Genomic DNA, 14,560 nt, shown 5'->3' on the forward strand with positions numbered 1-14,560 from the left:
AAACTGATACAAAGTGAAATGTGCAGATCCAGGCAAACATTGTACACAGTATTAGCCACATTGTGTGATCAGCTGTTCTCAGTAATGCAATGATCAAAGAGAGGTACAAAGAACTCAGGAAGGAAAATGCAATCCATACCCAGAGTTAAAAACAACAACAACAATAACCTAATAGACTCTAGAAGCAGATTGAAGGATTTTTTTTCCATTTACTTTATTCTTTCTCATGATTTTATAGTTCCTTTTAATCTGTTTCTTTTTTCACAACTGTGACTAATATGGAAATATATTTTACACAAAAGCACAACTATAAACTATATCAAATTGCCTACCTAATTGGCAGAGGAGAAAAGAGGGGAAGGAGAGAGGGGGGAGAGAAAATTTGCATCTCAAAATCTTGTAAATATGAAAGCTAAAAATTATCTTGAGACAAAATTACAATAAAACTAAAATAGTATTAAAATTTTATTTTTTATTTTATTAAATAAATACTTATTTTTTGCTTGTTTATTTAGTAGTTGTTGAGATATCCTCTATCAGGAGACAGACTGGATCAAGAGACAGTAACAGCTCTGTTGTGGAGTTCTTACCCATTTCTTGTAAGGGATCAAGAATCATAGAATTTCAGAGTTGAAAAGGAATTTACAATATAAATTGGCATATGAGTGGGTGAGGGGAAAATTTTAGTTTGCAGAATTTTAGAACTCTGGGGACCTGGAAGGAAAGTAGATCAGTACCTGAATTCTAAAAATGGGGAACCTGAACCCCAGAAAAGTAAAATCATTTCTCTCTGGATAGCTGTAGAACGAAGCTATGAAAACAGGTTTTATATTGAACTCTAATGTTTCCAGTTTTAGCTCAGTGGCACACTGAATAGAGTATGGTGCCTGACATCTGCAAAACATGAGTTCAAATCTGTGCTGAGATACTTACTAGTTGTGTGACCCTTGGAAAGCCACTTGAGTATATTAGCCTCATTTTCCTCATTTGTGAAAAGAGCTGGAGAAGAATACAGCAAGTCACTCCATTATCTTTCCAAGAAAATCTCAGATGAGGTCACGAAAAATTGGACATGAATGAACAACTGAACAATAGCATATTGGTTCCACAAATACATGATTTTAAAGGAAACAAATATTTTAGTGTGCAGTTACGCATAATAAATAATGCTGTAAATGAATGATTGGTTAAACAAGTTACAGCAAGTTTTCAAAATTTTATAGTGAGACTTGGCTACAATGGATTAACACTGTCAATGTGAAAAGATGTTGTTTGGCCCAATCTTTTGTAGGATATAAAGTCAATGAATAGATGAAATAATGTATGTGTGAATTACAAAATAGGAGCTTTGAATGACCAGTAACTTTTCATTCATGTCCCATTCAGAAAATCCCCAAAGACCTTATGAAGAGAAGACTGCTTGACCATGATAGCTGGCTGTCTTCAAGTATATGAAAGATTACCATTTGGGATTAGACTTGGTTTTCTTGGGTGAAACTAAGAGTGATGAATAAAAGTTACACGCAGGTGGATTTTGACTTGATCTGAGGAAATATTTTGACTGTTCGAAAACATCCTCATTCTCTCTATTAAGGTAATGGGTTCCCCACTACTTACTAATCAAGCCGAAGCTATATGTCCACTTGTTAGGGAGGTTGGAAAGATTATTCTAATTCAGGATAGACTGGGCTAATTGCTATCTGAGGACTCTTCCAGTTCAGATAGCCTAGGATTCCGATTGAATTTTTTTAAATAAGTTTTTATTCATGTCTTTTTAAAAATAATATAATAGTTTCCCCCAGGATTCCTGACCCTTACCCTCCCAGAGAGTTATCTTACATAACAAATAGTATAAAAAGGGGAATAATCAGCACAATATACTGAAAAAGTCCAAAAACCATGCACAATGTGAAGAACCCCTGGACCTCTCTCCTCCACAAAGGAGATTAGGTATGTCCTCTCACAGTTTAACTTTTGAATTTTGCTTGGGTTTTACCATATTCACTTTTGATTTTTTTTTGGAGTGCTTGTTCTATTTACATTTTTGTAGCCATTTTTAATGTTGGGCTTTGGGGAGCACTGTTAACTTTATGTAGATATTAACTCATGTAGGTCTTTCATGCTTCTATCTATTCATCACATTCATCAGTTCTTATAGCAGAATAGTATCCCATCACATTCATGTACCACAATTATTTTTTAGGCATTTCCTAATTGATGGCCATTTACTATATGTCCATGTCTTTGGTATCACTGAAAGATATTGCAATGAATGTTTTGGTGCATATGGGAATGTTGTTCTTGTTGATGGCTTCCTTGTGGTATGTTTCCTGTAATGGAGTCTCTGGATCAAAAAGCATGGATACTTCAGTAATTTTATTTGCATGGTGCCAAATTTCATTCTATTTTTTTAACCAATGCACAACTATACCAACAATACATAGTGTACCTATCATCCTCCAACACTGATTTTTGCCATTCTTTGTTACCTTTGCCAATTTGCAGGGTAGAAGGTGAAACCTCGGGGTTGCTTTGATTTATTCTCTCTTAATATTAGTAATTTGGAGCATTTGTCCATGTAGCTGGAAAATTTTTGCAATTTTTCATTTGAGAAATGTTTGTTCATGTTCTTTGACCACTTCTTTATTGAGGAATGCATACACACAAGTATGCATGTATCTAGGTATGTATGCTGATATATACTTACTTATATACCTGTGTATATGTACATATGTTGACATATACATATGTTTTGAATAAAATTGAATAAAATAGATATTGAATAAAATATTTATTTCCATTGTTTTCCTAGGTACATTAATTCTGTCAGTGCAGCATGTAATCAAAACTATCAATTTTATCTTTGGTAATTGTCTCTATCCACTATTTGGTTAAGGATACATATTGCATCTATAGGTATGAAAGGTATATGATTTGCTTATCTTCTAATTTTCATATGTGATATTTTAACTTGTAAATCCATTTAGAGTATATTGTGGAATATAGCATGATGTGAATGCATTTATATAGGCAGAATACACAAATATTCCAGACAACTCTGCTCCAGACCCGTGAATTCCTTTGATGATTTTCCTGCTTTAAAATATGTTGGTAAGGAGGTTCAGTTCAGTTATTTTAGTCATATGTGACACTTCATCAGGCATTTTCCAAATAGGTTTCCCTATTTGTAGCTTTCATGGCAAAAAATACCAGAGTGGTTTGCCATTCCCTTCTCCAGCTCATTCTATAGATGAGGAGCTGATTAGAGATGAGGAACAGGATAAAGCAACTAGCCCATGGTCACATCACTAGGAAGTATCTGAGTCCAGATTTGAAATAAGAAGATGAGTTTTCCTAAGCAGAGGCCCAGTGTTCTATCCACTGGAAAACATAACTGCCCTTGGTAATAATGTTAGGAGAGCACATGATGCCATTCTTTGGACGAGTCTCTGTGCTTCAGAGTCACAGAATATAGGAGTGTTCTAGAGGTTCATGCTACAGACTCATGATATCATCTCTTTCCATCATGAAATTTATGCCTTTCCATTTTTTATATTTTTTATTCAAGTATTATAGGTCCTAACTGGCTTCATGGGGCTTTTGAAGATTCATAAAGAAAACTTGAACCCATTTTCCCTTTTTCTTCACTTTTCCATTGCTAGAAGTAGCAGTGATCTTCCAGTAGAATATCCATACTAAGTACACTCAGATTTTAGATGCAAAGTTGGGTTCTGGCACAGTGAGAACAATGGGTTTGGGCTTTGAAAACCTGCTGTCAAATCTCAGCTTTGCTACGTATCCTTGTATAATATTGTGGAGGTCACTTAACTCTGGCCCTTAGCTTCCCAATCTCTAAAATAAGGGGTTCAACTAGATAGATCTTCCCACAAGCTGTAAAATCTTATGATACTAAATATTCTTTATTGGATATTGTCATCCTCTTCCCCCAAAACTCACTAGTATTTGAAATGCTGTCACTAGGCATTAAACTCCTTTAAGTTATTGTCTTTTCATAATAGGTAAATTTCCCATGGGAGGTAGGACACATGGAAATCAAAACCCCTTTTTAGTTTTATGGATAAAAGCAGAACATTGCTTATGGTGGGCACTGGGTAAAGTAGAAAACTGGAAGTTTATGAAGAGGAGAGAGTTCCCTAAAGCAAGCATGATATGAAGGCCAAAGTGGTAGGAGACCATGAAGAATAACAGGTATTGATTCTTACCATCTAGTTGCATTCTATCTTCTGCTTTTTTTTTCAGAGAGTTTCACACAAGAGGAGAAGCAACTTAGCAGGACAGTGATGAAATATTGGGCCAGTTTTGCTCAGAATGGGTAAGACTAATAACAGAGAGGAGGGAAACTTTTTTCCCCCAAATGTTACCAATATCTTTTATTTCTCTCATCACCTACATTTCTGTTATATATCCCTCCATACTCCCTCTCCTAGAGATTTTCCTATCTCAATGAAAGATTTTTTAAAAGTGTGTGCATGTGTATATTCGTGTGTTTGCATGTATAGTGGGGGAGAAATTTCATCAGACGTAACTTATATGCCAAATAAGTGTGACATATATAAACTTCTAAAAACACCATCTCATAGTTCAGGAGGTAACTAACTTTTCATATTTCTTCTTTGGATCCTAGCTTGTTCATTACAGTTTTGAAGTATCCTTATTGTAGTTATTGTATGTATGGTATGTGTGTTTTTTTCTGATTCTGTTAACTTTATATAAATTTATAAAAGTCTTCTCATACTGTTGTGTATTCATATTTCTTATCTCTTCTAATACAGTGATATTTCATCATGTATTACAACACATGTAGCCAGTCCCCAATTCATGAGAATCTATTTTATTTCCTTTTTTTACTCCTACAAAATGTTCACTCTAAATATTTTGATTTATAAGAGCCCTTTTATAAGTTATCATTGACTTCCTTGGAGTATGTGCTTGGCAATGAGCTATTTGGGTCAAAGGGTATGGACATTTTACTCTACTTACCTAACTAAAAATTGGTTTCTATAATGGTTGAACCAATCCATAGTTCTACAAATGGAGCATTCTACATGGGCCTGTCTTTTCATAACCATTTCAATGTTTACTCTTTTGTCCTTTGTCACCTTTGCAGATACAGTAGGTATGACGTGAAACCTCAGGGTTGTAGTTTTTTTTAATATTTATTTCTCCTTTCAGAGTAATTTAGAACTCTAATTTTTTTTCTTCTCTGATTTTTAATAGTTTCTTTTGAGAACCATTTGATAACCATATCGTTTGATGACTTTTCTACTGAAGAATAACAAAGTTTTACATATTTACATTACTTCCTAATATAACTTGGCTATCAAGAGATGGAACCAAGATAGCAGAGTAAAGCCAGGGACTCTCCTGAGCTCTCTCCCACCCCCTCCAAATGCCTTTACATAGTTATTCTAAACAAATACAAGAGCACAAAATGATCGAGTGAAAACATTTTCCAGCCAAAGGCAACTTGGAAGGTTCATAGGACAGGTCTGTTGCTCCAGAGTGAGAGAGGAGTGCTGTTCAACTCAGGCCATGCTAGTGGAGATAGGGCCCCAGGAAACCAGTAGCAGGCCTCAAGGTGAAAGAATCAGAGGCAGCAGTGGTGGTTTCCAGCCCTCAAAGCACACAGATACCAAAGATGACTTAGAAGGTCAGCAGGAAAGGTCTGTTGCACCTGGGTGAGAGTGGAGCACAGTCCAGCACAGGCTGCACCAAAAGAGAGCACTAGCCCTAAAAAACAAATGCAGGCCTTGGAAGTCACTGAATCAGCAGTTGTAGCAACTGTTTCCAGAGCTCTCAGTCCACAGGTGGTAAGGAGGTCAAATAACTTGTCAGAAGGAGATCAGAAGGATCTTTTTGAGAGCACTGAGGCATGACTCAGTTCCTTTGCCCATGCTCACATCCAGGTTGTAGTCTTGGATAGCAATCCCAGGGTGAAGAAGAAGACTACCACACTAGAGCTTGTAGCCACTGTGGAGCAGGGACCCTCATCAGAGTTCTAGGGTTGAAAAAAATGCTTGTGGTTATTCAAAGACGAGAGTACCTCTCCTTAGATCATACCACCTTGAAAGAACTGAGAACTTACAGGTCCCTAGAAGTATCTTTGTAAACAGCTACACAAAATCACTAAATGTTGAGACAGTGTGCCCTCCAACCTAGAAGCAGAGTCCTACTTTAACGTGAGTAAAAAATCAAATAAAAGGCTTAAAAATGAAGGAAAAAAAAAAACAGAAAAAATATTGACCATAGAAAGCTACTATGGAGAAAAGGAGATGAAAGTATTCACTCAGAATATGTCAAAGAGAAGCTAATCTCCCACATAGGACATCCCCACAGGCTGGCAGGAAGTGGCCAGCACAGTCTCTGGGAGTGAACCACAGCCCTGCTGGAGCTAGAGGTTTTAGCCTCAGGGCAGCCTGACCATTCACCTGCTGGAGTGACTTCAGATCACCAGCAGCTGTGGTGGTTTCCAGAATTATCAACCCACAAATACTAAGGACAAAGTGAGAGGTCAGTGCAGTGTGGACTTTGGAATCCAGTAGTTTCGGAGTGCGGTCCAAAATTTATCCCCTGGAGGGAGAAGCCTCTGAGGTTCCATGGCCGTGCAGCCACAGCCACGTGGCAGCTTCAGCTCCTGGCCTACAGATTGTAGGGGGACCAAGCAGACAGTCTGAGGGGTAATTGCTCTTCCTTTAACCTGCCTAGATCTGGATCACTGTCTAGGGTGTAGGTACTGGGGTGTGTAACATTTTGCCAGAGCATGTGGAGGCTTCAGAGAGGTTAGTCAACTGTTAACTCCTGCAGCTGTGAAAAGCCCAGCAATTTGGGACAAACGTCCATTCTCTAGAAGCAGAATTCTACTGTGGCAAAAAGCTCAAAAGTCAAGTAATTTAGTGGCAACATGAGGAAATGAGGGAAGCAAAGCAAGCAGAGCAACCCAAGTTTATATTCCTATTTTGGGGACAAAATGGATCAAAGGATGGAACAAGAGGAAGACAGCGAAGTTAGAACTCCTGCACCAAAAGCTTCCAAAAAATATACGAGCAGGTTACAGGCCATAGAGGACCTTAGGAAGGATTTTGAAAACCAAATAAGTGAAGTGGAGCAAAAATTGGGAAGAGAAATGAGAACAATGAAAGAAAATCATGAAATGAGAGTCAACAACCTGACTGAAGGAAATAACACCTTAAAAAATAGACTAACTCAAATGGCAAAAGAGGCTGAAAAATGCAATGAGGAGAAGAATGCCTTAAAAAGCCAAATTTGCCAGATAGAAAATGAATCTCAAAAGCTCACTAAAGAGAATCATTCCTTCAGAATTAAATTGGAGCAAATTGAAGTTAGTGACTTTATGAGAAATCAGGATACTATAAAACAGATTCAAGGAAATGAAAAAAATACAAGGCAATGTGAAATATCTCATTGGGAAAACCACTGACCTGGAAAAAAGATTCAGGAGAGGTAATTTAAAAATTATTGGGTTACCTGAAAGCCATGATCAAAAAAAGAACCTAGAAATCTTCCTTCAAGAAATTCTCAAGGAAAATTGCCCTAATGTTTTAGAACCAGAGGGCAAAATAGAAGTTGAAAGAATCTACCAATCACCTCCTTAAAAATATCCCTAAAAGAAAACTCCTAGGAGTATTATACTGAGGTTCCAGAATTCCCAGATCAAGGAGAAAATATTACAAGGATCCAGGAAGAAACAATTTGAATATTATGGAAACACAATCAGGATAACACACGATGTGGCAGCTTCTACACTGAGGGATTGAAGGGCTTGGAATATCATCTTCTGGAGGGCAAAGGAGCTGGGATTAAAACCAAGAATCATCTACCCAGCAAAACTGAGTATCATGTTTCAGGGGAAAATATGGTCATTCAGTGGAATAGAGGACTTTCAAGCATTCTTGATGAAAAACCCGAGCTGAACAGAAAATTTGACTTTCAGATAAAAGAAGCAAGAGAAGAATGACAAGGTAAACAGGGAAAAGAAATCATAAGGAACTTGTTAAAGTTGAACTATTTACATTCCTACATGGAAAAATGATAACTGCAACTGATGACACTTTTCTCAGTATGAGAATAGTTGAAGGGAATAGAAATGTGTGTGTGTGTGTGTGTGTGTGTGTGTGTGTACACACACATATATATCTTTATATGAGGGTATATGGGTGTATGAATACATATGTGACTGTATGTATATATGTGTACAGGTATACATATTTTGAGGGCACAGGACCAATGTAATAGGAAGGGATGATACTTAAAAGGTGAAATTAAGAGATGAGAGAGGAATATAATGAGAGGAAATATGGTGATGCAGAATGGGGTAAACTATCTCATATAGAAGAAGCAAGGGAAAATGGTTACAATGGAGGGGAAGAACAGGAAGGCAAAAGGGAATGGGTCAACCTTATTCTCATTGAATTTGGCTTAGGAAGGGAATGACATACACACTAAATAGGGTAGCTCACCCTACAGGAGAGTAGGAGGGAAGTTGATGAGAGGGGGGATGATGGAAAGAATGGAAGGCTAGGGGGAGGGAAATTGGAAGCACCCACTTTTGAAAAGGGACAGGATCAAAGTAGAGAATAGAACAAATGGGAAGCGCCATAGGAGGGAGGGAAATATAGTCAGTCTTTTACAATATCTCCACTATGGCAATGTTTTGCATAGCTACACATGTACAAAGTATATTGAATTGCTTATCTTCCCAGTAAGGGTGCATGATGAGGTAGGGAGGGAATGAATCTGGAATTCAAACTTTTAAAATCAAATGGTAATATATACATATATATATATATATATATATATATATATACACTATTATCAATATTATTTTACATGTAAATGGGAAATAAGATATACACAGGCACTGGAGCGTAGAGATCCACCGTGCCTTATTGGAAAATCTGAGGTGGGATGGGGAAAGGTATTGGAGGGAGGAGATTGGAGGAGTTGGATATCCAGTAGGATCTCTATTTTGGGGTGGTGGGTATGTGAAAAATGGGGAGAAAATTTGTAACTCAAAATCTTGCAGAAATGAATGATGTAAACTAGAAGTTAATAAAGCATTTGATAAAAAAAATGAAAATGTCAATGTTGCTACATCCAAACCCTCAAAGAAAAAAATATGTATTGGTCTCAGGCCACCTAAGAGCTCTAAATATATTTTGAGAATCAAGTAGGAGAGGTAGAAGAAAAATTGGGAAGAGAAAAGAAAATAATATAATAAAATCATGAAAAAGGTGTCAACAGTTTGGTAAAGGAGACAGAAAAAAATACTGAAGAAAATAACACCTTAAAAAACAGACTAGGACAAATGGAAAAAAGAGTTCCCAGAAACCTATACCTTAAAAAGCAGAAGTGGCCAAATGGAAAAGGTGGTGCAGAACTTTGCTGAAGAAAATAATTCCTTAAAAATTTGAATTGAGAAATGGAAACTAGTGATTTTATGAGAAATCAAGAAACAATAAAACCAAACCACAAAGAAAAAAAGAAAGAAAACAATGTGAAATAGCTCCTTGGAAAAACAACTCACCAGGAAAATAGATTGAGGAGAGAGAATTTTAAAATGATTGGACTACCTGAAACCCATGACAAGAAAAAGAACTTTGACACCATCTTTCAAGAAATTATCAAGGAGGACTGTTCTGATATTCTAGAATCATAGGGTAAAATATAAATTGAAATTATTCACCAATCACTTCCTGAAACAGATTCCAAAATGAAAACACCCAGCAATATTATTACCACACTTCAGAATTCCCATGTCAATGATAAAATATTACAAGAACCCAGAAAGAAAAAATTGAAATATCATACAATCACAGTCAGGGTAACACTAGTTTTAGCAGCTTCTACATAAAGAACTAGAGAGTTTGGAATATGATATTCTGAAGGACAAAGGAACTAGGATTACAACCAAAAATCACCTACTTAGCAAAATTTAGCATAATCCTTTAGATGAAAAAAATGGATATGCAATGAAATAGAGCATGTTCAAGCATTCTTACTGAAAAGACCAGAGCTGAACAGAAAATTTTGATTTTCAAATACAAGAATTAAGAGAAGCATGAAAAGGTAAACTTGAAAGACAAATCATAAGGGATTTATTAAAGTTGAACTATTTACATTTCTCCATGGAAAGATGATGCTTGTAACTCATGAGACTTTTCTCAGCTTTAGGATAGTTGAAGGGAATACACACACACACACACACACACACACACACACACACCCACGCACACACATACATATATACATATATTTGCTTGTGTGTGTACAGAGGGCACAGGATAAGCTGAATATGAAGGGATGATATCTAAAAAATAAAATTAAGGGCTGAGAGAGGAATATATTGGGAGAAGGAGAAAGGGAGAGATAGAATAAGTTAAATTATCTAACACAGATAACATAGATATCTAAAATAGAGGCAAGAAAAAGCTGTTAGATTGGAGGAGAAGAGCAGGGAGAAATGAGTCACCCTTACTCTCATTGGATTTAGTTTAAGGAGGGAATAACATACACATTTAAGTGAGTATCTTACCCTACAAGGATGGCAGGTTGGGGGAGAGGATAGTCAAAAGCAAGCAATTTGAAAAGGGACAGGTTCAAAGGAGAAAATAGAATAAATGGGAAGCAGGGTAGGGTGGAGGAAAATATTTCACAGTATGACTACTATGGAAATATTTTGCACAACTACACATGTATAACCTCTATTGGATTGCTTATCTTCTCAGTGGGGGTGGATGAGGAGGAAAGAAGGAAGAGAATCTGGAACTCAAAGTTTTACAAAGAAATGTTAAAAAAATTGTTTTGACATGCAACTGGGAAATAAGATATACAGGCAATTAGTTACAGAAATACATCTTGTCCTACAAGAAAGTAAGGGGGAAGGGGCGAAGGAAGGATGGGTATGAATACAAGGGAGGGCAGACTGGGGGAAGGGGTAATCAGTATGTATGCCATCTTGTGGTGAGGGGTAGGGGAGAAATAGGGAAAAAATCTGGAACTCAAAATCTTGTGGAAATGAATACTGAAAAATAAAAATAAATAAATTCTGGGGAAAAGAATAGAAACATAAAAGAGGAAAGGGAAATCATAAAGGACTTAGTAAGGTTAAACTGATTGCATTCCTACACAGGAAGATGATACTTGCACCCCATAGGAGCTTTCTTATTACCAGGGCAGATAGAAGGAGTATATGTAGACAGAGGAAAGAGGTGTGAGTTAAATAAAATTTAAAGAAAAAAATAAGGGGATTAAAGAGGAATATACTGGTAGAAAGGGAAATGGAGTGGGGTAAATTATTTCACGTGAAAGAAAGAAAAGAAAGATTTTACTGAAGATGGGGGAAGTAAAGGGGGAGGAGTGAAGATTACTCTCATCAGAATTTGCTTTAAAATGGTGCAACAATACAATTGGGTATAGAAATCTATCTTACCCTATAGGGAGGTAGGAGGGGAAGAGGATTAGGCAAGGAGGAAGGGGTATAGAGGGAGGGAAGACTGGGGGAGGTTGTAGTCAGAAGCAAACCCTTTTGAGGAGGGACAGAGTGAAAGGAGAGAAAGAGTAGAATAAATGGGAGGGGGTATATAGAATGGAGAGGAATACAATTGGCAACGTTAACTGAAGAAAAAATTAAACCAGTTTCTCTGATAAAGACCTAATTTCTCAGAGTGCTAAGTAAGATTTATAAAAGGAATAGGCATTCCCCAATTGATAAATGATGAAAACATATGAACAATTTTCAGATAAAGTAATCCAAGCTATCAATAGACATATAAAAATAATACTCTAACCCACTATTAACTGGAGAAATGCAAATCAAAACAATTTTGAGGCCCTATTTCTTCCACATTAGATTGGCTAATAGTAAATGAAAGGAAAATGATGAATAGTGGAAGGGATGTGAGAAAAATGAGACATTAATGTAATGCTGGTGGAGTTCTTAACTTATTCAACCATTCTGTAGAACAATTTGTGCCTATTCACAAAGGGCTACAAAACCATGTATACCCTTTGACCTAGCAATAGCACTACTAGGTCTGTATCCCAAAACATATAAAGAACAAAAAGGAAAAGCATCTATATGGACAAAAATATTGATAGCAGCTCTTTTCTGATGGCAAAGAAGTGGAAATTTAGGGCATGCCCATTAGTTAGGGAAAGGTTAAACAAATTGTAGTATATGATTGTGATGGAATACTATTGTGCTATAAGAAATGATGAGCAGAATGCTCCCAGAAAAACCTGGAGAGACCTACATGAACTAATGCAAAGTGAAATGCACTGCATTTAAGGTGACAGCAATATTGTAATATGTCAGTTGTGAATTACTTATCTATTCTCAGCAAAACAATGATCTAAGACAATGCTGAAGGACTTGTCTGGATATAAATTGAAACATATGTTTTTTACTTTGTTTCATTTGATGATTTTTTTGGTCTATGTTTTCTTTCCTATATTCCTATGCTTGAGTACATAGAAGTGAACAAATCAAAGACTGCAGGACCTGTCTGCAGCACAGAATTCTGGTCCTGTGTCGCACCAAGTAATTCCCCCCAAACACTAGAAACAATACTTTTCCTGCAGGACTCCAGAACATCTGTGTTGGGGTTTCATGAGCTTGTCATGGAAAAACACTCAGAGCCTGGAAATGATTGTTTTCTACTCCACCTCCAGCCCTTCCCCGATTGTGATTTGTGTATATAAGCTATGCCTTTACTCCTGCATAGAGAGCATTCCTCACTCTGAAATTAATCAATTAAACTGCTGCTTGATTCCCAGAACTACTTTTCTTTAGGCCTGCTTTGTGCAGCTCTGAGTATTCACAGGTTAGGGAGCTGTACTATCCAGACTGCTTTTAAAATCCTATTAGTAGAATTTCTTGACCCAACATTGGGAATACATTTTGTTGATTAATAAAATAAGAGGTCAATGACTAGTGACCTCTTAGGTTCCAGCTCCCCAGATAATATGTGATTTCATCAAGAAAGAAATAATTTCATCTCCCTTGACATCATGGTGTCCAAGGGGCTCACCATTTTGAAAGTCAGCTTAGGTGAAGCAGATACCACATTGGCCCTGGAACATAATGCTACTTTTTCACAATCACTTAGACTTTAGAGGATATTTTGATGCTCATATGGTCAGTGTTAAAGGAAGGAAATACAGGAGATACAGAGGGTGACTAGTGGCCTCAGTAAAAGCAGAGCTGGCTGAATTGACTCTCTACTTGGGAAAAGCTACAACTAAAGTGGATGTTGAGGAACATGAGAGAATTACTCAAGGGGGAAGTCAGATGTGTTTGGGTAAGTTGACTAAATGAGCCTTCCTCCAAACTCTCCTTTTGTGCTTCCATCACAGACAGAATGGGGTCTTGGACTTGACCTGGGATAGGGATAGATATTCTGATGTTTTTAGGTCTAAATTCAGCATGCCTAAAACAAAATTCATTACCTCCCAGAGTCACTATCATTTCTCCACTCATCTGGGTTTGTAACCCCCAAATCATCCCTAACATTTGCTTCTCCCTTTGCTAACGCTCACACCCAAATCAGTGACTAAGTACTTTTGATTTTGCTTCCATATAATATTTCTTAACATTTTTCTTCTCTTCATTCCCATGGCCATCAGACTGGTTCATCTGCTCAACGTCTCTCTGTCAAATGCTTCACCATAAATAACAGATAGGTTTTATCAGTGATAGGGACATTAAAGAACTCTCGCCATCTGCTGTCTTACTATAAGAATCACAAGGTCCTTCTGTCTTAACTTGCAGCTGAAACCTCCTGTATATTTTTTTGTCTCCAGTAATATGTGATCTCCTTAGAGCATGGACTGTCTTGCTCATCCACATGAATCCCCAGCATTTAGCCTTGTGCTTTGTACAGAGTAAGCTTTTACTTTCTTTCATTCATTCATTGTTACACTTGTAGCTTCAGTTGTTTCTCCTCTACAAGCTAAATTATTTTAATTATTGAAAATAATGATAACAATGAGGCAAGTTATACTGCTCAAGGACCTTTCATTGATTCTCTATTATTTGTATGATAAAGTACAAACTTTTCACATTGGTGTAGGCCTACTTTTATATGACTATTTTATGACACTCCACTTAAAGGACTTTACCTACCCGACAAATCAGTCTAACTGGAAATTCCTGAACTCATTTGGACTTCTGTACATTTGCACAGTCAATCTTTCATGCCATAAAGGAATTAAATCTTCACCTTTGTCTTTTAGTATCCATATCTCCCTTTAGGGTTCAGGTCAATTACTGCCTCCCCTTAATATACTCTTCCCACTCAAATAATTAGATTTACATGATATGTCATGCAAGTAGACTTTTTAAAAAATTATTTCCATTAATTTCATTAATTCCCAATTACATTGTAAAACATTTTTAACATTCTTTTTTTTGTTAATTTTTGAGTTCCATATTCTCTCCCTTGCCCCTACTATTCTCTCTTCCTTGAAAAAACAAGCAATCTTATGTCAATTGTACATGTGAAGTCATTCAAAACATTTC

General features: G+C 36.7%; 2 protein-coding genes across 2 annotated transcripts in view; one reads left to right on the top strand and one right to left on the bottom strand.

Annotated features, from left to right (window-relative positions):
• LOC138157033 (liver carboxylesterase 1-like) overlaps positions 1 to 14,560 on the top strand; it is a 280,580-nt gene that overhangs the window by 132,272 nt on the left and 133,748 nt on the right. The window lies entirely within an intron of this gene.
• Positions 5,918 to 14,560, bottom strand: part of LOC138157317 (liver carboxylesterase 1-like) — a 35,298-nt gene continuing 26,655 nt past the window's right edge. The window contains exon 6 of the mRNA XM_069082838.1: positions 5,918 to 6,019. Within this exon, the coding sequence (XP_068938939.1) occupies positions 5,918 to 6,019 (102 nt within the window). The remainder of the gene's footprint in view (positions 6,020 to 14,560) is intronic.

This window comes from Petaurus breviceps, unplaced genomic scaffold (assembly GCF_028583685.1).
Source record: "Petaurus breviceps papuanus isolate PSGF00001 unplaced genomic scaffold, PetGlider_PUasm1.0 171, whole genome shotgun sequence".
NCBI lineage: Eukaryota > Metazoa > Chordata > Mammalia > Diprotodontia > Petauridae > Petaurus > Petaurus breviceps.